Below are 25,712 nucleotides of genomic sequence, written 5' to 3' on the forward strand. Positions count from 1 at the left end.
TGTGCTCGCCACGAGACCGGAACGTGGAGGTAGAAACATTCACTTCAACTTCATTTTTTATTTTCATTTTTGGATTGCTGATTATAATATTCAACTTAAGCCAACTCCTGTTTTTATGATCTATTTTTTTTTTTACATAGCAGATGTTTACATATATCCATTTTTCAAGGAACCTCTTTTAAATCCACAGCGCACCCTTTCCTTTACAGTGGTTCAGCTGTGCTATTTCTTTACATTCATTTTTATTAGAATTCACAGTACGCTGTGAATTCGTGTAATCGTGTTAAATAATCGGGATGTCAATATTGGCCAAAATAATCAGGATTTATGATTTTGTCATAATGTAGCAGCCCAAGTTTGCATTGAATTTTATGATTTCTTTCATGAATTCTTAACTTTTATCAACTACAAACATCTTGCAGATTCTGTTAGGGGTTTGTTAAATGAGTGCAACTGTATTGTTTAGTTGGAGGTTGACTGCAATGTTTTCATGTAAATAATTATTTCTCTAACACAATGAAATTGTGCTGCACATGTTTGCAGAGCTCCCAGATGTCTTGCGTGTGTCTCAAAGCACTTCTTGATTCGCTTAGAATAATCTCATTTGCAGTCAATCTTGAATACTCTCTTAAGGTACTCTTAATCGCATCATATTAAATAGCCACTGTATATAAACATGACCCAGTGTAATTTCTCTTATGGCCACAAGTGACCACTTCTGTTAGTAGCGAGTAAACCAGGAGGCTGCTCTGCTCTGGCTGAGGACCAAGGTATAATCCTATAAAGTTGACACCTGACCCTGCGGTCCCTGTTTGAAGAGACGAAGATGAGATGTGTCAGAGACCAATCAGAGGCCAGAGCCATTACTACCCATAAGCAGTGTCAGCCTGGTCCACCTGAGATGTTTGACCACTGTGATTTGTTCAAACAGCATAACTATCTTTGTGTTTACTGTGTCTCGCTTCCTCGCAGCAAGTGTGTCCTAAGTGTACTGTTCATCTATATTTAATGTGTGCCCAAAAGGAAGGCACAAATATTTCCTGCTGCTAGCCCAGAATGTAAAGATTTGCACGGTTTTGGCCAAAGACCTCTTGATGGATAGAGCAGGGGCCCTATCGAACACCCTGCGCATCTCGGCTCAAGTGTTTTTGCTAGTTTCAGCCCGACGCAGTTTAAATTTTGCGCTCATTTGTGTGCCAATGGGCGTGTTGGTCTAAAAAATGTGTTTTTTTAATGCGCATTGTTGGCACTGTAAACCTGGTCTAGAGTCGATGGCGCAATATTTTTTTGCTATTTAAAGAGTGCATTAGTAGAAAATGTGCCTCTGGGCGGGTCCAAACCGCACTTTCACTTTACTTATTACACACAAGGAAGCGCAGAAGCACACAAACATGGCAAATATAAAAAATAAATGGAGTACAATGTAAAAGATTTTTATTGTGTACATAAAGATAGAAATCTGGCTTGTCCTGTAGATGGTCTGCTTGGATAATTTAACCTCACTTACAAGCAGATGCTTTTCCACTCTGGAGAAGCATCCAGTCTTTGCTATTGCAAAATCTGCCATGTGAACAGCAAATCTGCCATGGCGCGAGCGCAACTGGTTCTTAAAGGGAAAGAGAGATGAGACTGCACAATATTGCCCCAAAAACTCCCATTACTCATTAAGAGAGTTAACACCATGCGCCCACCGTTTTTTCCCATCGTTAAACTAGCAAAAGTGGATTCGGACACACCCTGAGTGCACCTGTACCATCTGCTTTAGACCATGTGCTTCGATTTTTTTCGAGGCAGCCATATAGCAAACCGTTTGGTTAATTTATAGTAAACAAATGAAACAAGATTACACAATAATTGGCAGAGCCCCTAGACGGATGTGGACCCCTGGTAGAACCCCCCAGCTCTACTCTGTAGCCTGTAGCATCTCAGGAGGAACTCATTGAGTAACGGAGAGCATCCAGATTGCCTCAATCAACAGGATAAGAAGTTGTAACTGTCAATCTGGAGAGGTTCACGTCTGTGAAATAGGCAGAAAGGTCTTGAATCTGGACACACACTCCTCTGTCATCTGTTCCAGAGAGTTGCTGTTGCCACGGGTGCCCGTTCACTGTAGACAAAGCATCCACTGTGGTGGATTGTCGCTCTTCAGGGAACCAAAGGCTAAAAATGAAAGAGATGGTTACAGATCTATTGCAGACTCAGAAGAGACAGAATATATGACTCACTAATGCATGTGCAGAAAAACACAGTCCTGTAATTTATGTATTCCAAATTGTCACACACATACTGTATGTGTGCCAAAAACTTTCTGGTGTTTTATTTTACTATCCTTTCCTGTACTTATCTATTCAATAACTATGTGTTCTTGGAATACTTGTACTTGTACCAGTGGTTCTTCGCTAGTCCGCAGAAATCTCCAGCCTGGTTTGGGTACAGACCGAAACTTTTTCCCAAGCATAAAGCCAATTTCATTGGTTCTTGCAGTTCCAATTATTCTCAGCCCATATATCCTGTATCCCAAATCCTGTCTCTTATTTTATTGCTTAGGACACACAGTATGCTCTACAGAGACAGAAATTCACTTGTTGACTCCATGCATATGAGTTTCTGTTTCAAACAATGTGGATTCCTATCAGGGAATAATGAGTATATATTCAGCTACCGTATGTTCATACATGGTTGTTTGCAAAGGAATCTCTTTTCTATGGTTGTGCATGGAATAACAACAGATTTCTAATGCATTTCATGAAAAGCTACAGTAGGTAAGATGATACTGTATGAAGGGATCCAGACTGCGGCTAAAATATTAATCTGCAAAGATATTTTTTAAAAATAAACCTAAACAACTAAAATAAACATAATAATGTATCAAGCCCTTTCCTTTTGCTTTAAACTCTATAAACAATACAATATATACTTTTCCTTGCAGTATAATAGATAAATAATGTTTTGACATGCGCCTTTTCTGTTGGGTCAAATGAATTCAGAGTAACTTGATCTGGTGTATTCAGTTTAATCATTACTGAGTTTAATCAGTCTTCGTATCAAGTTAATAACACAACTTGACTGCCTCTTATTAAATAAGCAGACCCATATCTGCTGTCATCTGCATATACTGTACATGCATCTGCACAGACGGACAGAATTTTAAGACTATTTGAACACATTTACACATACTGTATTTGTATTTGTGTACTAATGTAAACACATTTAAAATTTTTGAGGGAGAGAGAGGGAAGATTTACACACAACAGGCTAACCAAAAGTATGTGATTTAAAATATTTAGTTCCTGTTATGTGGCTCTTGATTTGGTGCCTGCTTTTTTCCACTATAGATTCCTATATATACCACTATATTATTCCACTGAACTGATTTTTTTTGTCTGGAGCCCTGTTGTGTTGTGTAAATATACTGACATTTACATTCACTGCTTATACTAAAATGCTGACAGAACTAGAAATGATGTAAACACATTCAATGTCTGTCTAGCTATTACTGAAGGTGTATCATTAAGAATGCTAAAATCCTCCTTTTATAGGGACTGTGACTGTTTTAGCCAAATTTTCCTCCATCTTCCATTGCATCTTACTCCATCGTTTAAACTATTTTTTTTTGTTATGTCGGGCGGCTCAAACAAACAGCTTTAATTCAAGCTGTTGAGCTGAGGAAGTCCACATTGTAGAAAACAAACTTGTTTACCTTCAGAATTGTTCTGTTTGAAGACCACTAAATTCATTCAGATTTCAGACCCAAATTCAGCATCTCTTTTCTCCCTGGCATCTGAATAGACGGCAATTAAAAAATGATTTTGTAAACTTAACAATGGCTAGACCATCATTGAGTAACTGCATTTGCACAAACTCCAATGATCTATTAAATACATAATCACAGTTTCAGCTTTTCATCAAAGTTATTGAGTGTTCAAATGAGCTTCTTTGAGTCCATCATTCTTACAGTGATGTTATGGTTCCAGTTCTAATAAATTCCCCCGAAGCAGTTGAAAGAAATAAAGGAGGGAAAATGGTCTCATGAATGAATAAACTGTCTGAGACAGATTAATGTGGTAATAAAATATTGGGTGTCTCTCTTCTTTGCGAGAAATCCAAACATTAGATTCTGTGCTGTTGATGCACTCCCTCTCCAAGATTCTGCTTTGTAATGCTCTGTAGAAAGAGACAAGGTCCATTTGACCTGGTTATAAGCGGTCGAGTCTGGAATGGAGAAGGGTGATCAGAACATATTGAAGGGGAGGTTATCAGAAACCACCTTTTTAACCAAACCAACTTTTCAGGTAAAAAAGTACCCGGTGACATCAGACCTGAATGTTGGACTTGAGTGTCAGGTTTTTATATGTGACAAAGAGGACAAATATTTGCAGATTGGTCTCTGTTCTGATGAGCTTCTTTGATCATAACTTCACACATCATTAGTTACAACCGTGTTTTTAGACAAGTGCCATAATGTGTTTTATTTCTTGTGCAAATTGCTGACATACCAGTGTTTACCCTTAAGTTGTTGCTCTCTCATGCCCTGGAGCATCATCATTGAAAAACAAGCAGCACCTGTTACACCACTTTATATAAATGTGTGCAATGTTCTCTTCCGGTGTGATGATTTTATCTCAAAGGTATCAGACAGACGGGACTTTGCATACCTGACATTCTAGAGCAATAATGTCAGGTGATCACGTGAAACCTCCCCCACCTGAATGAGACTGCAGGTGCTTTAAGATCAACACCAGGAAAGAAATGTCAGTATGAATGAAATGAAGAGGCGTAACAGCTAAGGGCCGGAGGGCAAAGCTGAGATCTGAAGTGAGGAAGTCAGGAGCGCAAATAATGGAGCGTGTCAAATGTTTATATGTTGTTTTTGAACTCTAGGCTACATTTTATAGATTGTCTATTTGTTGTCATGGTTACAAAACAAATTTTGTTTCGGCAATTGGGGCCACAGTTTACATTCATGTAATGTCATTTGACGCAGCGCTCTGATGTTTCGCTTCAAGCACTTTTATAGTGATTAAGTGTGCATAACGTTGTGGTTTGATGGTTGTTTTGGCAATGGCTTTAATCTAGAGCTGGAAGGAAATGTACAAAAGCATACCCGCCTGTAATGGTAAAATGGGTTTAATGCTCTACAGTTTCAAATCACCAGAATCTCGTTCCATAAGCACAAACTGTTTCAGACATAAATATTCAAAGCTGTTACCATTAGATAGACTGTATGCATATTTTTCAGATGTGTTTTGAGTTCGCTTTTGTGTTTACGCTTGAAAGCTGCTGCAGTCAATGGTTTTATTACTAAGGAAATCCAAAAATGGGGTGTTGGGACTACCTTCACTAAACAAGGCATGATAGGGACACAATCCTGTTTGAGAATGTGTTGTACTGGTAAATTTGGGCATTTTTTTTGCAATCAATCGAACTCCCCCCATTCCCAGTTTGCTTTTCCAATAGGAAATCTGCATGCCAGGGATCAAGGTTCGAACCTCCAGTATATTTAATACTTGTCCCGCCTCTGGTATTGTCAACAGATGATAGAGAATGTCATGATATCCAGCTAGGTAAATCCACAACTGGTGCTAGGAGGGCACCACCCCTCCATCTACACTGTTCTCGAATTCCTCCCTCAATCCCACGTGTTTGACAAATCCCATTTCCTCAAGTGGGCTTTGGCTGATCAGGATGCCGCAGCTCAATTTCCAGAGATGTATGAAAAACACGCACCAACCAACTTTATTTTCCTTTCTGGCGAAAATTGAAAATTGAGAGAAAGACAAAGGGAAAAATAATTTAGCCACAGCTTGTAGGTCAGTGATCTGGACACTGTAATATTGCTTTCATGTTCAATCCTCGCTCTCTCTCTCTCTCTCTCTCTCTCTCTCTCTCTCTCTCTCTCTCTCTCTCTCACTCACTGTTTCTCTCTGTCACCCTGTTTCCCTCTGTCTCTCTGTTTCCATTGTCTCTTATCATTGTTTCCACTGTTAATGCTAATGTACCATTACACGGCCGAAACTGGCAAGCCTGTCTATAAATGTATATTGTGCGTTAGCCTATGGTCCTCATTTAAAAGGTTTTTTCTAAGGGGTAAGTCATCTTTGTCACATGTGACCCGAGTTGGCATTCCGGACGCGAACGTCTGAGTGTTTGTATATGTCACTGGCTTAAGTTGTGATCTTCAGAGCGGAGAGATGCAACGGCATGTGCATGCAGAAGGTCAGCCTCCACATGTAACCAAACGCAACAGACATAATGCATCTCTTCTCTCTTTTGTTCCATTAAGTTAATGGTTCTGTCTCCTTCACTGAGCGGAATTAAACAAATCACAACACCATCTCACTAATGTGAAGTCGCAACCAACAGGTGGACAGTTTTTAAACGGGCCAAAGCAGGTCAGTCACTTTGACTTTAGAAGAGCCAAGAGTGTTTGAACATCACACAAACTCAATTACATTTGCTCTGTGTTTTCCATTTAATGATGTAATGTCCCATTCAAAAAGTGATTGATCATCCGGTTAAGTGTTGTGACAAGCTCTGTAAAATAAGAAAGCTGAGAGCTTTTACTGCGTCAAATGAGATAAGGCTTGGGTCCTCTTTATAGATCAAATGTGTTTGGATTAGCGGGTGTCCAGAGATGCTGAGGTCAGAGAGGTGGTGACAGGGAGCAGCGACACAATTCCGATCCCATACACACTGGCTCGGTAGTGTGTCAGGATGTGTTCTTTCCGCGTATATACAGTAGGATTGTCTCAGAGCAGTATAGCCGGGCTCCAAGATAATAAAAGTGATAAAGTATATTATGAAATACTCCTTATAGTTTGTTGCAGTTGCTAATAAAGTTACCAGCCAACTGCTATTTTATTTGGTCATGAAAGCCAATTTTGACTTCATTTGCACATAATGAGTATTGATTTTAAACCCTGCATGTTAATTTTTATTTAATGGCACTACTATGCCAAGGCATTTTTTGATCAGGTTCTAACAAATTAATCCTTTGTTGTGTTGTTTTCCTTTAGTTTTCGTCTTCCTCTTAATGCTGTATTCTGCTTCTCTCTTATTTTAGCTGTGGTTTTGGAGACAGGCTCTTTGTTCCTGTGTTCCCAGGCAGGGTTACGTCATGCTCACAGCGTTTGTGGTCGACTAGAGCCCCAAATGCACTTTCAATCAGCGTGATTCTGACCTCCAAACACATTGAATCCAGACTGCTGTAACACACAGGCGCAGCGTCACAGCTTGGCACGGCAAACTTCGGTTTAGCGCGTAAACATAAACGCATTGCAATAAAGCCCACGTCTGGCCTGGCTTTCCTTGCCGCACGTGGAATACTGCCATTCTCACACTCCAGGCTTGCAAAGTTCAGATCTCTCTTTTAAAGTGTTGTTGATTGCAAAGTTTTATCCGTCGGGTTCCAGGAATGTTTTTCTTCCGAGACCAAAACGGTCTCTGTTCAACTTATGACATTTATATGATCAGAAAGAAGTTTTGTTAGCGGACAGATGGTGAATAGCAGCGGTAAACCAGAGACAGTCTCCTCAGATGCCCAGCTGACGATCTAAACTTGACCCCAGCTTGAAATGCCAGCCTCTGTCTGCCGTCCCAGCCTGGCATTGATTCAGGCCTCCCAGCTGAGATTGGCACGGGCTGTTCCTTTGTAGAGGTTGAGCTGTATTTCCTCCAGGCAAACAGAGGCTAGCATCTCTGGCTTTTTCGGCAAATGAACAGCAGGCCAAGCGAAACATATTGAGATCGTCCACATTCACAGATTTGAATGCATCAGGTCAGGCGTGTAACATGCCCACCCTCATTTATCTGAGCACAGTGGACTGCGAGGCTGGATTGACGTCCCACATGTGTTATTAGAAAAGTGGAAGTTTAACCGTGGGACTCCTCACTATCAACATAAACAGTATGACACCCCCATGTGTACATTTGTTCTGCATTTTGTACACACTTCCTAGCAGGGTTTATAGTTTAGTTCCTCTCCGAATTGATTATGCAGGCTGTTGAGGACACCTAAAGTCGGATGTTGCTGAAGAGGGATGAAAGGAGTGGTAATTTAAACTGATATGACTCGCCCTCAGGCTGCCGGCAGCTTTTGGGTATGTGTGCGCGTTTCCCTGGTGTGTGTCCTCTCTATGTTGCTGTTATTTCTGTTAGCATAGAGTGATCGAGGTCAACGTTGTCCTGGGAGGAAGAAGACATCACACTGATATTAAAAGCGCCCGTCAAATTGCATCGTATCAGAGGGAGAAGAGCCTCGCTCCAAAGACAAGACAAAGGCCCGAGTCCCCTTTGTGACCACGAGCTTTACAGGAAATTGCCATTTTGGATAGGCGTGTTTGTTGTGATTTTGCCCGTTTTTAATATAATGCACCTGGCTTTTGATACAATAATGCTGTAATGCTTTAGATATGCTAGACAGTAGTATTTTAAAAATGGTTGTTTTTAAAATGATTATTGATAAAATTGGGAATGATTAGAATAAGTAAAGTTCATTATCCTTACGATATGGTGTTTGTGGTTGCCAAGCAACAGAGTAACTTCTTGTCATTTCGAACCTTTATGATTTTCTTCGACAGAACACAAAACAACATATTTTAAAGAATGTAGGTAACCAAACAACGGCGGTACCCATTCACTTGCAATGTTGTGTATATACAAAAGAAAAGAATAGTGCATTGTTTGTTAGCGACATTATTCAAAATATCTTCTTTTGTATTTTGTAGAAGAAAGGAAGGCATAAAGGTTTGAAATTATAAGAGAACAATGACAGTATTTAAATGTTTTGTGAACTATCACTTTAAGTGCATCATGTGATGGTTTCTGTTCCTGTTAACATGTTAGCTGTGTCCCCTTTTCACCTTTAACAATTGAGATCTTAATGGATTTTTTCCTTGAAAAGTCTTGGTATTTGACACTTGTATCTAATGGAAGCAACAATATTTCCAGAGTAGGCTGATTTAGCTACAAACGTTTGAAATATTTTGTATACAGTTTATATTATTATTCAGATTTTTTTGCCTTGAACGTGGACTGAGACATGGTAGTTTTGTCCGTGAGTTATCATTCAAGCATGCATAATGTAACTGTTTTATTGCACCTACATTATTTTAAAGTATGTTTAACAGCGCTGACCTTCATCGGTGTTAACTGATGATCTCAGATAATGCTTAAGTGTGTTATTTGTGACGTCTGACAGCTCAAACGTGTCTGTTCGTCTGGCTGCAAACTTTTACACGCAGAGATGGAGAGATTTTCCTAAAGACTGCATAATCTTTCCAGCCGGCTCATTAGGCCACAAAGCAGTCGGGTGGCCCTGCTGGGCGCCCGTGTTGAGCCGGCTCACAGCCCTGCAATGTTCAAGGCCAATCAATTCACTCCAAAGAAAAGAAATGCAGAAAGGGAGAGATAACAAGATCTAGAGGTAGAAGGATAGAGATGTACGCAGAGGGGAGTCATGGCATTCGTTCAGACCCCTTTGAGGTGCAGAAGAATTGAATAATCAAGCTCGGTCAAACTGAATTTCTAAGTGTCCCTGACAGCACAACGGTACACTCAAAAGCCGAAGATTGCAGAAATAGTTGTGACAGCCTCAATATATTTTAACAGGATCTATGTATTGAGTACAAGGACGAGTGGAATAAAGTCTTTCCATGTCTTCTCTGTGATCCCTTCTATGGCTATTGTTTTTTGTGTAATAGTTTCTTCTGGGAATTAAAGGATTAGTCCGATTAATTCTTCTGTGTGTGGACTTTACTTGGGGATCTGTGAACATCAGAGTTTCTTTCCATTTTTAAAGGCCTTGTTTAGAAAGGATTTGGTCATGTGGATATAAGCCTGTTAAACCAATCATTGTGTTTGACAAGCAAAATTATGCCAGTTTAGCAAGATTGTAGTAATAATTCAAATTACATGATCTTTTTGTTCCACTATTTTGCTAGTAGATCACACATGTAACGGCCATATTTTTGCAGAAATGTTACATTTTCGACGATAACTTGTGTCATTAAAACATGTATCAACACTATGATGCTCATCATGTGGTTCGCTCTATCTTCTTTTCCCTCTGTTATTTTCTAAAAGTCTGTCGTCTCTATCAAAAGATGGTTATTCCCTTGCTAGGAAACATGTAAGCCTCTCACACCACATTTAAGATGTGACAGGTGAATTGGGAGCAATAATAGATAGATATTGTGTGCATAGCAGAACTCTGAATCACCTCACAGAAATGAAAAGGAATCCTTCTCTATGTTGTGTCATCTCCATTACAAAAGAGCTGGACGGATACATTACTGTATCCACACACAGAAAGGACTCCACACATGCTCTGGAAGCTTTCTTGGATGGGTCCGCCTGGACATGTTCGTAGCCGGAGGCTCATTCATCAGCGACTTCAGTGAGCGAGTGAATAAGCGCCTGTGCGTGTGTGTATGAAGCTCCGACAGACAGGCTAAAGAGATGAGCAAGAGAGATTTATGTCCCTTTGCTGAGATCCATGATGGAGTGAATGTGGAACTCAGACCCTCTTTGATGAACTCTCCATCCCCCACTGGTTTCTCTTTTTTTCTTTGGTCTCTGTGTTTTCCCAATTCCTCTGTCTGACGTCAGATGGGTTCTGGGATCGATCTGCTGACACTTTCTTTAAAAACCTTTGTTTTTTCCTCTCTCTTTACTCAAAATAGTTAAATATGTGTTATAGTTTATGCAAGAGATATGGCTATTAATCACATCGGCGATGCCCATTATGAAACCGCTGCAATTAAACAAGTGAATTTAAGATTACGCCTCCCAGAAAGAAATGTGCACGACTGCTTTTAACTTCTAGAGAGCCTTGATCACGACAAAGGTTTTTTATTTGTACTGAGCGTTTGATTGACACATCTAAGCAGTGATATGCCTATTTGTACTTGTCATGAGAGAGAATTATTAACCATCTACGCCTCGGCCGCCAAACTTTGATTCTCGCTCTCATTAGCATTATTCAGCACTTGGTGTATCGCCACGTCTGTGGTTTGAGGTGGTAATTCCTCCCGGAGGAGAAACCATGACAGCACGCAAGTCTGGATTTGTGCTTTGAAACAAAAATAGGGAAATGCCATCTCGCTCCACATCAGGGTGTGTCTGCCGCCTGGGAAGTATGCTTACACCCTGTGATGTGTCTGGATGTCTCCAAAGGTTAACCACTGAAGAAGTCACCAGCCCAATCTGACGTGACACCCCCATCCCACCCTCCTCGCACCGTTTGCAGAATCAAGGACAAGGGGGTTTCGGGATGTTGTTGAAAGACACTCTCATTTTTCTAATCCAGTTTTTAAACCTCATTCGGACTAGAGGATTACACTTGTAATTTCTCAATCTTGCAGAAAGACATTGACACGACAATTTATCATTTTAATGCGTTCCTCCCACAAAACTAGCATTTTTGCTGACTTTACAGACAGAAGCTGTATTTGGGGAACCTGGCAGGAAAGGTCATGACCTCTTGAAAACGGCACACTTTCCCTGTGAAGTCAGGATTTTTTAATGAAGACGTAAGCTTTTTTGACCATGCTTCTGGTTGCTGAGGATGACAGCACCCCTTCCTTCCGTCACATCTGAGAGAATTACGGGGTTGACGTCTCATTGGAATGATTCTGGGGTGATCTTTTTTCTTGTTGTTTTTTGTTCTCCCTCTGGGCTCCAAACCCACCTTGTTATTTTGAGTCCCCCCAGCTGGGAGAGAATAATGCAAGCTGACAATCTTGTCACTATCCCTACCAACACCTCCATCACACACACACCCGCCCATCCACCCCCACACACCCATTCACTGAAGATTAGAAGAGCGACAGATAGATCATTATGCGAGTAACACAGTACTCCAATGTGTGAGGATTGATGAGATCCTGTGAAACAATCTCAAATCTTTTGTGCCATTACTATCAGTATTTTCATTGTAACATTTATGTAACATTTATCTTCGAATCTGTGCAGCCCTTCTGGCAAATGAAATTCCATAATATAGAGCTGCATGAACATTTTTCAAAAACTCCCTACATTGGCTACATAAAGCACGTATGTGCCTGTTAGCGTGTTATGGTGTTTGAATATCTGTCATTTCTGCTGGAATATCGCAGATCTTTGTCTTTTATCTACTGACAAGGAACCTACATTGATTCAACGCTCAATGGTAAAAGATGACTTCTGTTTTAAAGCTGGGATTCATTCACACCATTCTTTTAAACATAGTGTTTTTTCTCACGGTTTTCTGCTCTTTCTTCTTGCCTCTTAAAACCTCTTTATTCTTTCTTTGTCCACAGGGAACATCCCTCACCTTTTGTATACTGTATGTGTCGGAAATTGCTATCATAATGGAGTTCTCTGTTTTGAACCCTTAAACGCACGTAACTTCATTTTAGACAGTTATACTGAGGAACTTTTTTTATGACTCTATTGTGCTATTTTTTATCATGTTTAATTTAGTATAATTTCTAGGTAACAATCTCACTGTACGATAATACAATAGCATCCTCTTTTCTTTATCCTCTAATCATAACTGTTGCTAGAGGTATGAGTTACAGTACTATAAGATGGGTCAAATTACCTAAAAATCCCTTTTATAAAACAAAATAATTGCACCGGATGGACGATATCAATAATATTGCTACGTCCCTAATAATTTATATATCAAACATTTTAATTATAATAGAAAGATGTATATTTTAATAATTAGTAATGCACATATATTTCCGCTAGTCAATGCTTATTTTATAACTTATTATTATAATATATATAATTATTTTATTATTTTATAATATCCAAATCTAATTCTGTACAGTTTGCCAATTTTGTTTTTGAAAAATAAAAATATAACTTCATCTATAATTTTTTTTATTCATCTAATGTTTAGAATTTTACACTCTAGCACCTTGTCCAGACCGGATGCGGCGGGACGTGACAAAAGACAAAAGAATGCATCAGAGAACCCATTATAATATGAAAAATTGTCCACACTGGTTGCGGCTCTACAATCCCATTAGAACAAGCCGTGTGTCGTGTCACATCCAGTGTAGACACGGTGAAATCTGAACTATTGTATATTTACTGTAATTGTGTAGTTTAAAAACCTAGCACAGAAAAGAGTTAACTGGAAGAGATACTATGATTGTCTAATATTGGTCCGTACTGATACACTTACACCTAAATATAAATGTAATTTATAAATATTGCACTATTTTTCTTTCAACATCTCATGAGTGGATTGGTTAAAACTGTCGCAGCATTGGTGTCATTTAAGGGTGCCCTCAGGTGTCCTTCAGAGGACTTCATAGTCCTTCAGAGCGGCACAGTTGCCAATTAGGCCTTTGCTCTAAATGAAAGCCCATTGTCCTGCTGTCAGTGCAGAGACCTCCTGCAGGCCTGCGTTTGGCTCCCTCAGACACACTTGTACTGTAACAGACAGCAGCATAAAACAGAACAAGATAATTTCTCATGTTGATCCTCTCTCCTTTCTCTCTGTCTTTACTTCCTATTAGCCCACAGGAAGGGACAACTTGACTCACAGCAAAAACAGGAGAGCACTCGCAACCATACTTTCTGTAAGATTGTAGCTGATACTTTCCCCTTGTCGACTGTTGAAAAGTGTTCACTTTAGGCACTGAATCGTAAGTTATTTTAGTGTTATAAAATAATGGCTTGTGGGGGCCCGAATCAGCAACCTTCCATTTACCAGCCCTATGCTTTAGCCACTACACTGCACATGACTCTCACCCACAGCTTTCTACTGTGCAACATTTTAATAAGATTAACTTTATTCCCATAAGCTTCTCACTGTGCTGCATGTGTGTACGCAGAGATGAATTTTTTTATTAGCATTCACAACCGCGCTCATCTTATTAATACTCAAGATGATCCCTTGTGGTATAATGTTGATGAATACCAGTTAAATACACAGAGCTCTGGTTTAATTTATTGGATTTTCAGCGGTTAGACCGGTGGGTGCTTGGCTCGATCAGCTGGTCTGTACTCGACCGCCGTGGCCTTGTTTGAACGTGATAGAAAAGCTCTGCATGGCTGACCTGCCACATTGGAGTACTTTGACCCCTCAGCTGAGATTGGGTACAGAATAAGTCCATCTGTTTTACAGGGAGAAAGAAAATCACAGCTTAGCATCTGACTGAGATGGATAAGGCCACGCTATTTCAAAAAATCGAATTCAGTTTTTTCTGCATAAGGGTTAGTGCATTTATTTTTAGGTATACTTTATTGTGCTTAAACAAAACCTGCATGTTGGTTACACCAAACGGAGTTAAATCTGGCAGATCAAACTTTTTCAATAATTTTTATAATAATCTAAATAAATAAAAAAACATTATAAACGAATGCCATTTTTAGCCTTTTTTCAGCAACTAGACCTTTGTAATTTATAACATAATGTTAAAAAAATAACAGACAAATTAAGTGTATTTTATTTATATATTCGTGTGATTTTAAATCACTCAGATGAGAAATATATTATTGACCTTCCTAGGGGGGGCCTAGAGGTTCTATGTATCCATCCTCTCCTCACACTTATCTCTTCCAGCAGAGGTCCTGCACTAACTCTGTTCCCCACCCATCCTGGACACTCAGATTGATCCCAAACTAATCCCATCCACTCTCACGTGCTCAGAGGCATAAGAGACTGCCCAACAGCTGCCCCCATTCACCAGAATCCCCTGATGTGTGTCCCTACAGGTGCCCCCGTCGATAACACCCTATGCTGAGATTTTTTTTTAACCTCCTTCTAAAGGTTGTGAAAATCCTCTAACCTTGTAAACTATGAAGACACACCATTCTGACTGCAAAGGAAGGGCAAAGACACGCTTTCTGGGGAGCAACATGACACTGAGCTGATGCTATTGTCGCATAATCCCTTTATGCTCTTGGATTAAGAGTGAAATGTCTCCTTTGCTTTGTCTGACACAATCTGCTGATGTCACAGACACACACTGATCTTTTACAGCTTAAAATCTGAAGACATGATGACCTTAACCTATATTTTGCTCCAGTTTAAAGGATTTCAGCAACTCCATTCTGTTTCTGCCTTGCATGTACAGGCTTAATCTTCTGAAAATACATACTTTGTTTGGAGTTTTGTTGTATTTCAAGAACAGGATGAGATGTCTGGAGAGCTGAGCGAGAAACCCAATGGATTTGGATGCAGGTTTGAACACGTCTCATTGAACCAATCTGCTCAAACTACTCCAACAATTCACTCGCATTATAAACAAACATTATGTGTGGTTTTCACACTTAGAGCTGGAGATGGCAGGGTATGTTTGGCAGAATGGACCTCTTTTCTTCTGTTATCTCACGGAATGATCAGTAAGCCTTTTGTTTGTGTTTTCTGGACTATTATTACTTCTACAACTCAACAATGGCCTCAGCCCTTTCACTAAGATCTGAAAACAGCATTTTTGAACAACTATTGCATTGTGTTTCACATAGTGGGTTTTTTATAGCATGTATGTGTGTTTGCACCCTTAAAGCATACTGTACGTGTGTATTTACAGTTTATTACGGATCTGTTTCAACTCTTCATAGAGCATTAATTTCCATATTGTGAAAGTTTTTTAAAACCAGTTTTTAACACCAGTGGAAATGGAGGTATGAGACAGACGGGCATTCACACGTCTGCGGTAAAACACTTTTGCTTTGCTTGCACTGTTGTTTAGTGGATTTGTAAACCCAGGGAACATAGCCTAGACCACAAGAGCCCTTCATCTGATAAGAGCCATGTAATGATTTTCAACTGGGAAGTTGCCCTCTGGATCGCTCGAGGAGCCTCAAACCCATAATGTACCACTGACTATATGTAATCTTTGTTCAGATGTCAAGTTATGCTGACGTGTTCCTTTTAATTTTCAGTAAAACCGCTGTTTTACAAGTGTTGGTTATAAATGCACTCTCCACTCTGTCTGGCAAAGACAAAGCGTCTTTGACACAGTTTGGCTCTTCTGGACTAGAGGATTCTGTACGCGGTCGATGTGGAAAAGCTGATTGTCTGGGGATAAAGGGATGGTGCAGAATCCATTTACTCTCTTTAGTTTCGGTTTCATCCTCAGTTCTGGTGGAAAGTGAATGTGTGGGCTAGGTCAGTTGTCCATTTCTCAAGCTGTTAACCTGCCCGACGAAACAGCAGTTTGCAGTCTTTCCTGGACCTGCCAGGATAAAAACAGAATGTGAGCTGTGAATATAAAAAAGAAAGCAAAATATAAAGGTCAGTTTGTTCCATGTCTTAAGCTCCAACTTAGTATGTACTTCCTGTTTAGCTCAAGGGCCAGTGAGTTTTATTTATTATGTTTGTGTCATGACATAAAGTAGTAGTGGTTGCCCCATAGATGTCTCTCTCCTCTCTCTCCACTGCATTTCGAGTCTTGTTTAAAGGGATGGTGATGATGCTCAGCATTATTGATGTGAAAGTGCACTAGATTGTATGAGACGTTTTGCATAGTCTATACCTCATGACATCAGAGGGGTCAGGCGCAGCCCCATTAGTGCTTGTGTGAGACTGATCTGCTTTGACAAATAAGTCTACAATGAACATATGCTCTGAGACGAGAAAAAGTTTTCTGTAAATACTCTGGCAGATGCGGATGCCATAACTGTGCACTTTATTTACTGTGATATGATAAGTTGCTCTAATTGATTTGTTTGCAGGCACAGTCATGTTTTGCTAATTCATGTTAAGTGATATAATCATGACCACTGACATTCACTTCTCTGCAACACAACCACTATAAAGCTTTTGACACCCAGACAAAACCACATTTACTGCATCCCATCATGGACATGAGTTGGACTGGGTCTTTGGGTCAGTGCCATAGTCACAGCCTGAGTTCCCCTCCCCGGGGCTGCGGGGCTGACTCTGGAAAATCCCTGCTAAACACGTAACAGCTGGAGTTCTGTGAGAGAATTCGGCTCAAACTCAATTGCGAACTTATTCATCATGTCATCACGTCATCTGATTCCTCACCACACAAACATAAGAACTCCACATCACTCGTCGGATGATGTGAAACAGAAGCATGTAACGTGTTTTTTGTTTGTTGTTTTGTTCAATTAAAGGAACAAATTATGCAGAGAAAAGTACAGTTTGCTAATGTATTTAAATGCAGTATTTTGTCTGAGCTGTGATGTAGATGTTGTTTGAAATGTTCCAGGCACGTCAAGCTGTGGTCTTCAAATAGTATAAAGACCTCATTTCTTCTCTCTACTGTCCTTTCGAATTAAAATCGGTAACTTGTTTTTAATTTGGCTTAAGAAAGCTAACATAGTTATGTTTCACTTAAACTTCTTCTTCTGCTTCTTCTGAGGCTACATTTTCTGACTCGAACTCCTCCTAGAGCTTTCCAGCTACAGTCACCAAACTTCAAACAGATCTTCAGACTGGTCTTACTTGAGTTGCTTTATCTTTTCTTATCGATCAAACTTACAATTTTCTCAAAAATGCTTTAGACATACATTAATGTGTGACAAATGTTCAGCTGATAATGTACTTTCAAATTTCAACTGCTGTATAAGGCCCGATTCAAATTTTACCCTAAAACCAGAGGAAAATGCGAGCTGTACTGCGTTCTCCTTCTGCGCTTGCGGCCTTCTGAAACATTGAGATTTTTTCATCTCGATGCGGCACCCACACGCCTGAAAATCTGCTTAAAATAACGAATATATGTGCAACAAAACCTAATAGGTTGTAAGAAGATTAGAACAACACAGGTACATTTTGTCTGGTTGTGGTCTCTCTCTTTTTCTCATGTCAACATAAAGTTTGTTCACAAACTTTTACCTCATCTAGTTTATTCTAATACGCACTTTAGGCCGTAAATTCATATAATGATATGAGGTCAACATTGCGAGATGTAAAGACTAGTCCAGAAGCACTTTCTTTCAATTTTTATTTATTTCGTGTTTTTTAATCTTGCAGGTATAATTCAATATACTTGTTTAACATTTTGAAATTGGCTATAATTATTCTGTTGGTTGTATTTTGTTCAAACGTTTGTGTATTGTTAAAGAACTGAAATGGGAAGTTATTTATGTCATCCGAAGTGGTCTATTTTGCAATGCATATTATATGGGATGCATAAAATGATGTTATGTTTCTCACTATAAATAGTAATTTGAATTTGTTGCAGATACTCTGGTCCTAATGCTGTCGGGTTAATAGCGAGAACAGAGACCTTTGGTGGTGGATATGGTGTGTGGGTTTATTTTGAGTTTGTGCGGCTCTGTTAGTTTCTGGTGGTTGGTGTCCCGTGCCGCTGGGCCCTCGGGTTCATTATAGATGAATGCCAACACTCAGTCTTACTGACTGCCATCTGTTCACAGATCTCCTGCCACTCCAATTTTGCTGCTTTAACTAAGACGCTTGACTCAAACTCTCATTTAGATTACATTACAGCGCAGTATCAAAACATGTGTGTTTGTTTATATCGCTGTTTTTTTCACACCAGATTATTTTTTAATCATTTGTCCATAAGGCCGTTTTACAGTGGAGCGATACAGGGCTGATGCTTTCCATTATGTCATTGCAATTTTTTGTTTACGATTTTTGCAACCATGGCGATGATCTGCTTTCTCTTTTCGTCTTTTGTTCTCGTATTTTTCTCATCTAGTCTCATATCATCCCATCTATTTTTACCTCTTGTATCGTTTTGTCCTATGCTTTTCTAGTTTCTCCGCATCTATTTTTGTTACTTTTTCCTTGTCTACTTTTTTCACCTCTCATTCCTCTCTTCTGCATCTACAACCACATATGTACTGCTGGCAGACAGGTGGATTCGCCATGTGTTTGTAAAACATTTTACAGCCGATGCAAACACTCTTGTTAACCCAGATTCGCAGCTGTGTTACATTAACGAAGTGTGTAAATTAGGACCCTATCTTTCTCAATGCCATTGTTAGCTGATGGACGGGATCGCGCTGTGTCTTTGTGATATGTGTTGTGTCCAAACCCTGATCTGATGCTCCTCATGCACACTGAAGCTCTGAGATGAAAGAAAAATCAATATTATGAGAGAAAAGAGTGGGAAGTTTTGACCTGACCTGAGGGAAAGATGAAGAAAGGTAGATAGCGACAAGATTGATGGAGTTGATGAACGAAGGTCTGCGCTGCAAATCAAATACCATCCAGAGAAAAAGCCCCAGCTTTGATGGATAAGTTGTACATTTTCGCCGCAGGTGATATTGCATTTACCATGAATGCTTGGACACATTAGCAGATGCATTGAAGACAAGCGATGCCCATTTGGTGTTAACCTGTGTATACATGTTAGTCAATTCCTTGTATACATTTTGGCTTACAGTATATGAAGTGTCACATGACAGAGGTTCTGCTATAGAATGACCTTCACGATTACAAAAATAAAATATGTATCTGTTATCTTACCTGTGTTAAGATTCTGGAATCTACACACACATCTGCATTCGTTTTTTTTCTGGACAAGCTAGTGTCACCATGGCAGCAGGCAAGGCAGGCGGAAAACACGCCTGCAAGCATGTAATGAGGCGTCACGGCACCGTCTTTTGCATATGCATGTGTATGCGTGCCTTCCTATTTATGTGTGACTCCCTTTTTCTATATTACACTCCCGAGGCCCTCTAGCACACCATCTGGAACGACCACCAATAAGCCTACTCGCATGTGACTCACGACTGGCGTAAATCAGTGTAAATACTGCACACGTTTAACCCTGTTACCCGTGCTAATGCAGCAGGGAGAGATGAGGGCTGCACAGATCTGTGCAAAGTGTTTCACGTCTGTGATTTCAGTGGAGCGTTTTCTGCCACATGTCCCTTAATGTCTTCAATAAAGGGGTTGCATGATCCGCGTGTGCGCACAAGCTGCGGCACCGAAGGCTACGCATAAAACAAGGCGATAAATAAGGTGCTGGCAAATGTTTTATTAATGGTGCTTGCGAAAAAACAGCTCTGTTACTTACTAAAATTCTTAACCTGAAGTATAAGTGTGACAAACATAGAAAGATGTTCAAATTGGGCTGCTTGATGAGGAGATTTGTTTTATTTAGCTTGGTAGGAACCAAGCCAATAGAAAGTTCTGAACCATCTGGGAATGTCCAAAACTCGACTTTTGAAAGTGTGTTGCTTATGTTTTTGTGTCACTAACTCAAATCTTCTTTTGTTTTCACAGGTGATCTCTGCGCTGTCCCGAATCTCCCACCACAGCATTGCGCAGATCAAAGGCATCAGGTAATTCACTTCCTCTAAACTTGCTAATTATGTTTCCTTTCCTTCCCGGTGTGTACACACATCTTTCCATCTTTTATGTGGCTCCATTAAAAGACCTTGAAGGAAAAATTGGTTGGCACACACTACAGCATATGTGGGAAACCTGCGTGCCCGCTCTGTCCGGGCCTCCGTGAAGCGTGCGGGTCTCGCTGCCCTCAGGTGTTTTAGTGGGGGTCAAACCTGCCTCCCTGCTTTACAGGCAACTGGGATCGCTTCCTGCCTCATTATTTGCCCAGTCTGTTCTCAACGCTTCGCAAATAAAGCCTTTTATCCGACAGGGTAATGAGCTGATGGAGCGACCCATTAGGCCTTCTGCCAGAGCGGGGCGGAGGCGAGACGGGTCTGCCATTAGCCAGCACAGCGTAACCCGCTGAGAGCTGCCTAAATCACTTCCTGTCCTCACCGGGCACACTGCCTCAGAGGGATGGTCAAAATATTGCCTGTTTATTTGTCACAAGTCAGGACCCAGTCATTCTATTGGAAAAACAGAATCATTCTCTATTATTTTTCAGGGACTTTGTGGGATGAAATGGAGCTAAAAGGCATGGCTTATAAATGTTGTTTAAAGTAATTTGGGGACATTTTGAACCTGGCGTTGAGTGTTAATAAAGTTTATTTTGCACATTGAGCAAGTCTTCCATACAAACTATTCTGGGGAGTTCAAATAATTTCCTGTCGTGTACGCAATGAAAGAAGGCTTTGTATTCATCACTGCAGTGGCGCGTGTCGCAGCTTTGAAAGGGAACCAGCAAGCCGCTTTAGTGGTAAGGGCAGTTGTACAGGCTGTATCCTGTGCTGACCCTGATTTTTTTAAAGTCCTTTATTTTAGGCCCTTGGTGGCGTGTTGTAGTTATGTGGCCTAGAATGAATATGGCACTCCATTTTGTTTTCTCTTCCAGCATCTCACAGAGCGAGAAATGTCTCACTTTTGTTTGAAAACATTCCTCGCACACCCTTTTGATTCGTTTGGAACTGGTTAGAAAGTCATGTCCCGATGGGTTCGAAATTCAGCCATGCGTCACACAAAATGCAAATCAGTGTTTGCAGAACATGATTCACTTGCTCTTAGCATCATTGCCCTAAGGCTAGAACCGAAGTGTAGACGCCCCCATAGCATCTCACCACTCACTATTTTCATCCTTACTACTTTGACCCCTCAGTTTCACTCCTCGGTTTCATTAGACTGGTTGAATGCCTGTTTGTTAATGAGCTATCATAGTTCTCAAAGTTCTGGTCACACAGTGCCGTTATAGAAACTTATCTGCAGTCTGTCTTACAGCAACAGTGTCTATCAGTGTTATCTGAGCTCCTGCCCACAAAATTGTCCAGCAGATAAAAAAATATTACTCAGTGTTCATTGTTCAAGAGTAATGTGTGTACTGTAACAGATTGTATTAAAAGTCACGCACCCCTTTAGATCAAAACCGCTGCTTTTACATATCCAGGTATCATTTTAATAATAAGGTCTTTCACCTGCTCTGGTCAGCAGGAACAAGGAAGGGTGATGTGTATGTCATTCATTCGTTCCCTATGATTTCCTCTTTTCTCGTTGTGGTCTGTCTGAACGGTCTCTTGTCAAGCTGATGTCTCTAAACAGGAAGTCACCTACTGAGATCATAGTTCTCATCAGCAGTCACTTACTGATAGTGGTAATGTTTTTCTGTCCACGTGGTCGGTTCGGCCTCCGTTTTATCGTAAATACAATCAGATTGCTGTCTGTCAATGCTCTTCGGCCCCCTGTCATTGTTCTGCACTTTGAAACGTCTGTCCTGGATGTGTGGCAGTAGGCCTTTTTTCTAAAGTGTGGTGAGAAGAAGCGTGGCTTTATTGTATAGGTCAGAATGTGGAGTCTGCATGTATTGTTTCGGGATTGCAGGGGTTTGGCGCATGTGTGAGATGCGAAACAGATGCTTACAGTCGACTCGACGGGGGGAATATGTGCTGCAGGGAGCGAAATGTCAGGATGCTCTTTCTTTCAGTTGTGCTGTCCTTTCTTTCTCCTTATTCCACTCTCTCTCTCTTTATCTTGTGCATAAAGGTCTTTGCACATACAGTCCAAAGTTTTCGTATTTGGCTCTCGTTTGTACGGTGTGTCTGAATTGTTAGAAAAAGGCCACTTGGTACTGATGCAAAAAACGCTGAAAATCTAACCTGATGATGAAAATATCGGAGGCATTATGTAAATGTAGTTGACACAACATGAGGTCGTATTTATTTTAAAACGTAACAAAATTTAGGACGGAAATTTAGGACGGAATGTGCAATGGGCTAAACAGAAACAATGCCGTTGCATTCCCAATGCATATAAAGCATATCTTAGTATAAAAATTGTGAAACAAAAGTATAAAGTGAAATATTCACATAAATTAATTTTAAAATAACTAAAGTGAAACATTGTCACATAAGTTATAGTATTTTTGTCTTTTTTTGTATTTTGTAGTAATATTTGTGTTAAATGTTAAAATTTAATTTTATATAATATAATTACTACACATCTTTATGCAGACTATGTACTATATATAGATTTATTTATAAATCTAGAATTTATCTAAAAAATAAAAAAAAAATTATAAATGCTTTTTTTATTTAGCATATTTCTTACAGGATGTGACCGACTCAGATAACGCCCATTCATGCATAAAGTTACAGTGCACATTTAAATATGTTCTTAGATCTATGTACATAGCATCCTGCGAACATACACAGGCCTCTTGAACCCATGTACACATACAAGTCAACTGTCATACTTTATGAATGCATACATATACACATATTGCACACAGTGCATTGGGATGGTGCATGTGCACAAGCAAAGAATGACAGGAAATAGGATATGCAAGAATGACTCCTAGTGTTTGTTAGACGTTCAGGAAGAAACAGTTGCTTTCTGCGATGTTGAAAGCAGAATGGTGTGTGTAATGTGGATGCTTTTTAGCTTACTGTGAGAATCAGTCTCTGAGTCTGAGCCAGTGGAATGTTCATATGAAGGCTCTCGTCTAATCATATACCAGTATGAGAATAGGATCAGGTGGTCGGCGATAATATAGGCAGATTACTGATTATTTCTCTACAATGTTGTATACTCTGCTTGGAATTTTGCTAAGATTCTGTGAAAATATTGAGTGAGACATAAGGAGGGTATAAAACACTATTTATAATCTTCAGGATGATGGAAGAAGAGAGGCAGAGTGAGTGAGAGAGTTGATTTTCATCTGTCAGTCAATGAAACAAATGATTCAATTCAATGGCCTTCTATTGAAGGGACCTGAGCCATCGAGGGTCAGAATATTGCAATTTATTATAGTGGGTGAGCTCTTTTGACCTGGATTACTGTGTTACTAAGCATCTATCCATAGCACAACCTAGCCAAACCTTATCACACTACAATCTAAAAATGCTGGGTTACTTTCAACCAATAGTTGGGTTATAAAGGGACATCCTCAACCATTGGGTTAAAAATGTACTTTTGCTGGGTTGTTATAGCCCAAAAATACTGGTTTGTTTTAACCCAACGTTGGGTTTGTCCCTTTTTCCCAACCATGAATTGAAAATATGAAATAAATCCTAATGCCTTGGTCACCTGATTTCTTTAAAGCTTTTCAATTTGCTGAAGTTCTTGTGTGTGTGTCCGTAATAATGTAGAGATTTATAGATTGTTTTAGTATGGCAATGAGGCTTGAGCTGGCTTTGTAATCATCTTGTCGTACGGTTTAACATCTCAAGGAACATACTAGAAAATTAATCGGTTTAGTTTTTTTTCCCCTGGACATCTTTTGCTCACTCCATTGAACAAACTACTTAACGTTTCAATATTCTCGAAGCTCTTCTGAGCCGTCGCTTTTAGAATAGAGAGCAAATATCTGTTTCTGTGAGATAAAACCCAGGGATACTGTTTGGTTGGACAAGTGAAATTGGAAAGAGACTGATGTGTCTGCCAAATCCAATTAAAGCTTGTGTTGGCCCGATGCATTTAAGGCTGAAATCACAGAGTTGCAGCTAGCTTTTATCTTATTGTGATTTCAAATGATCAGGTTTGTTATGGTAAGTTGTATTCAACTGGAGAGACAGCTCACGAGTTTGTGTGGAGCTGGGTTTTTGTACATGTGTGGCCATGTACATCTGTATATATGGAAGGTTAAGGTTGCTGATGCAGACTCATGGCAAAGTTATTAATATTAACAAGATGCGTTACAATGAATGGCGAGAATGCAACGCTCAATATGGGCGCAATAGTCCCGCCTTCCAGTAAAACGAGCCAAACGTCAAAGATGTTTTTCTGGGGCGGGGCTATGGTGAGGCACTTGCCAGCCTTTGCACAAAGATGAGGCGACCTCGAAAAAGGAGATTTTTTGCTAAATTTAAGCTTAACAAACCAAAGTTATAATACAGTTTGTGTCATATTTAATTATTGATTGAAAATTTGCTGTTCTATTTGGATTTTGGCAGTGATTTTACAAATAAATGCTCCATTTAAGTAGATAGGGCTGTGGAAGTGCTATGACATAAATAGCTGCCCAGAGGCGTTGCGAACATCGCCGCCGAGTGGCACGACTTCCGTAAGCGGACTTTGCTCGTGGTTTTATTAAGAAGAGGTGACATTCAGAGAACTTTATATCAGCAGGTCGATCTTTATTGTTTCATGTATGTTTATTTTAGTTTTTCCCAAGAAAATGTTGAAGATCGTCATGAATATTAACATTATATATTTTAACTTGAATGAAGCCGATCTCATTAGACTCATAACAGAAGGAAATAAGATGATATAGCTTCTCGTGTGAAAATGTATTTGTTTATTTCATTTATTCTGTTTGGCTTTACTGATGGATATTATTAAAAATATGTAACATACAATATTTTGGTTTTAGCTAATATGAGTATTAGGCAGAAAACAACACTTTTGGAACAGCTCACAAGTGTGTACAAGAAAAAGATGAAAAGAGTAATTATACATTTCTCTACTTTTCTTTTTAAAATGGGCAGATGAAATATTTCTTTCAGCTATCAAAATAGCTTATATTTAAAGTCTCAAAGCACTTACTAGTTCTTATTAAAACCCCTTTGAGATATGTTAACAAGAGAGCATATAAACCATTAGTTTATTGTTGCTTTAAAATTAAAAACAGACAGGAGATTTTGAAAGCAGTGTTTAATTTACTTGATTCATTAGTGTGACATTTGTGAGCAGTTTTAACCCCGTTTTATGAGAAAGCTCATGCAGATAATGGGAAGACGGTCCTTTTGAACCAAAGATGTTAGATTAGTGATTTACTTGAGGAAGCCTTGTAAAAAGGCTAATTATGTAACTAGCATTCATTTATTCCATCATGCTACACAACATCCTTGTGTTATGAATTCTGGACTGTAATATTCAGTCTTCACAAAGCTTTGTTTTGGTAAGAATGAGTCAGATTTGAACATAGAGACGCTCAGATGTGAAAGGA

At 39.6% G+C, this 25,712-nt stretch overlaps 1 protein-coding gene across 4 annotated transcripts in view; it reads left to right on the forward strand.

Annotated features, from left to right (window-relative positions):
- The window catches only part of vav2 (vav 2 guanine nucleotide exchange factor), a 124,188-nt gene that overhangs the window by 62,532 nt on the left and 35,944 nt on the right, over nt 1-25,712 (forward strand). For all 4 annotated transcript variants that reach the window (XM_056731179.1, XM_056731181.1, XM_056731180.1 and 1 more), the window contains exon 3: nt 20,174-20,232. In XM_056731179.1, the coding sequence (XP_056587157.1) occupies nt 20,174-20,232 (59 nt within the window). The remainder of the gene's footprint in view (nt 1-20,173; nt 20,233-25,712) is intronic.

Source organism: Triplophysa dalaica, chromosome 19, assembly GCF_015846415.1.
Source record: "Triplophysa dalaica isolate WHDGS20190420 chromosome 19, ASM1584641v1, whole genome shotgun sequence".
Lineage (NCBI taxonomy): Eukaryota > Metazoa > Chordata > Actinopteri > Cypriniformes > Nemacheilidae > Triplophysa > Triplophysa dalaica.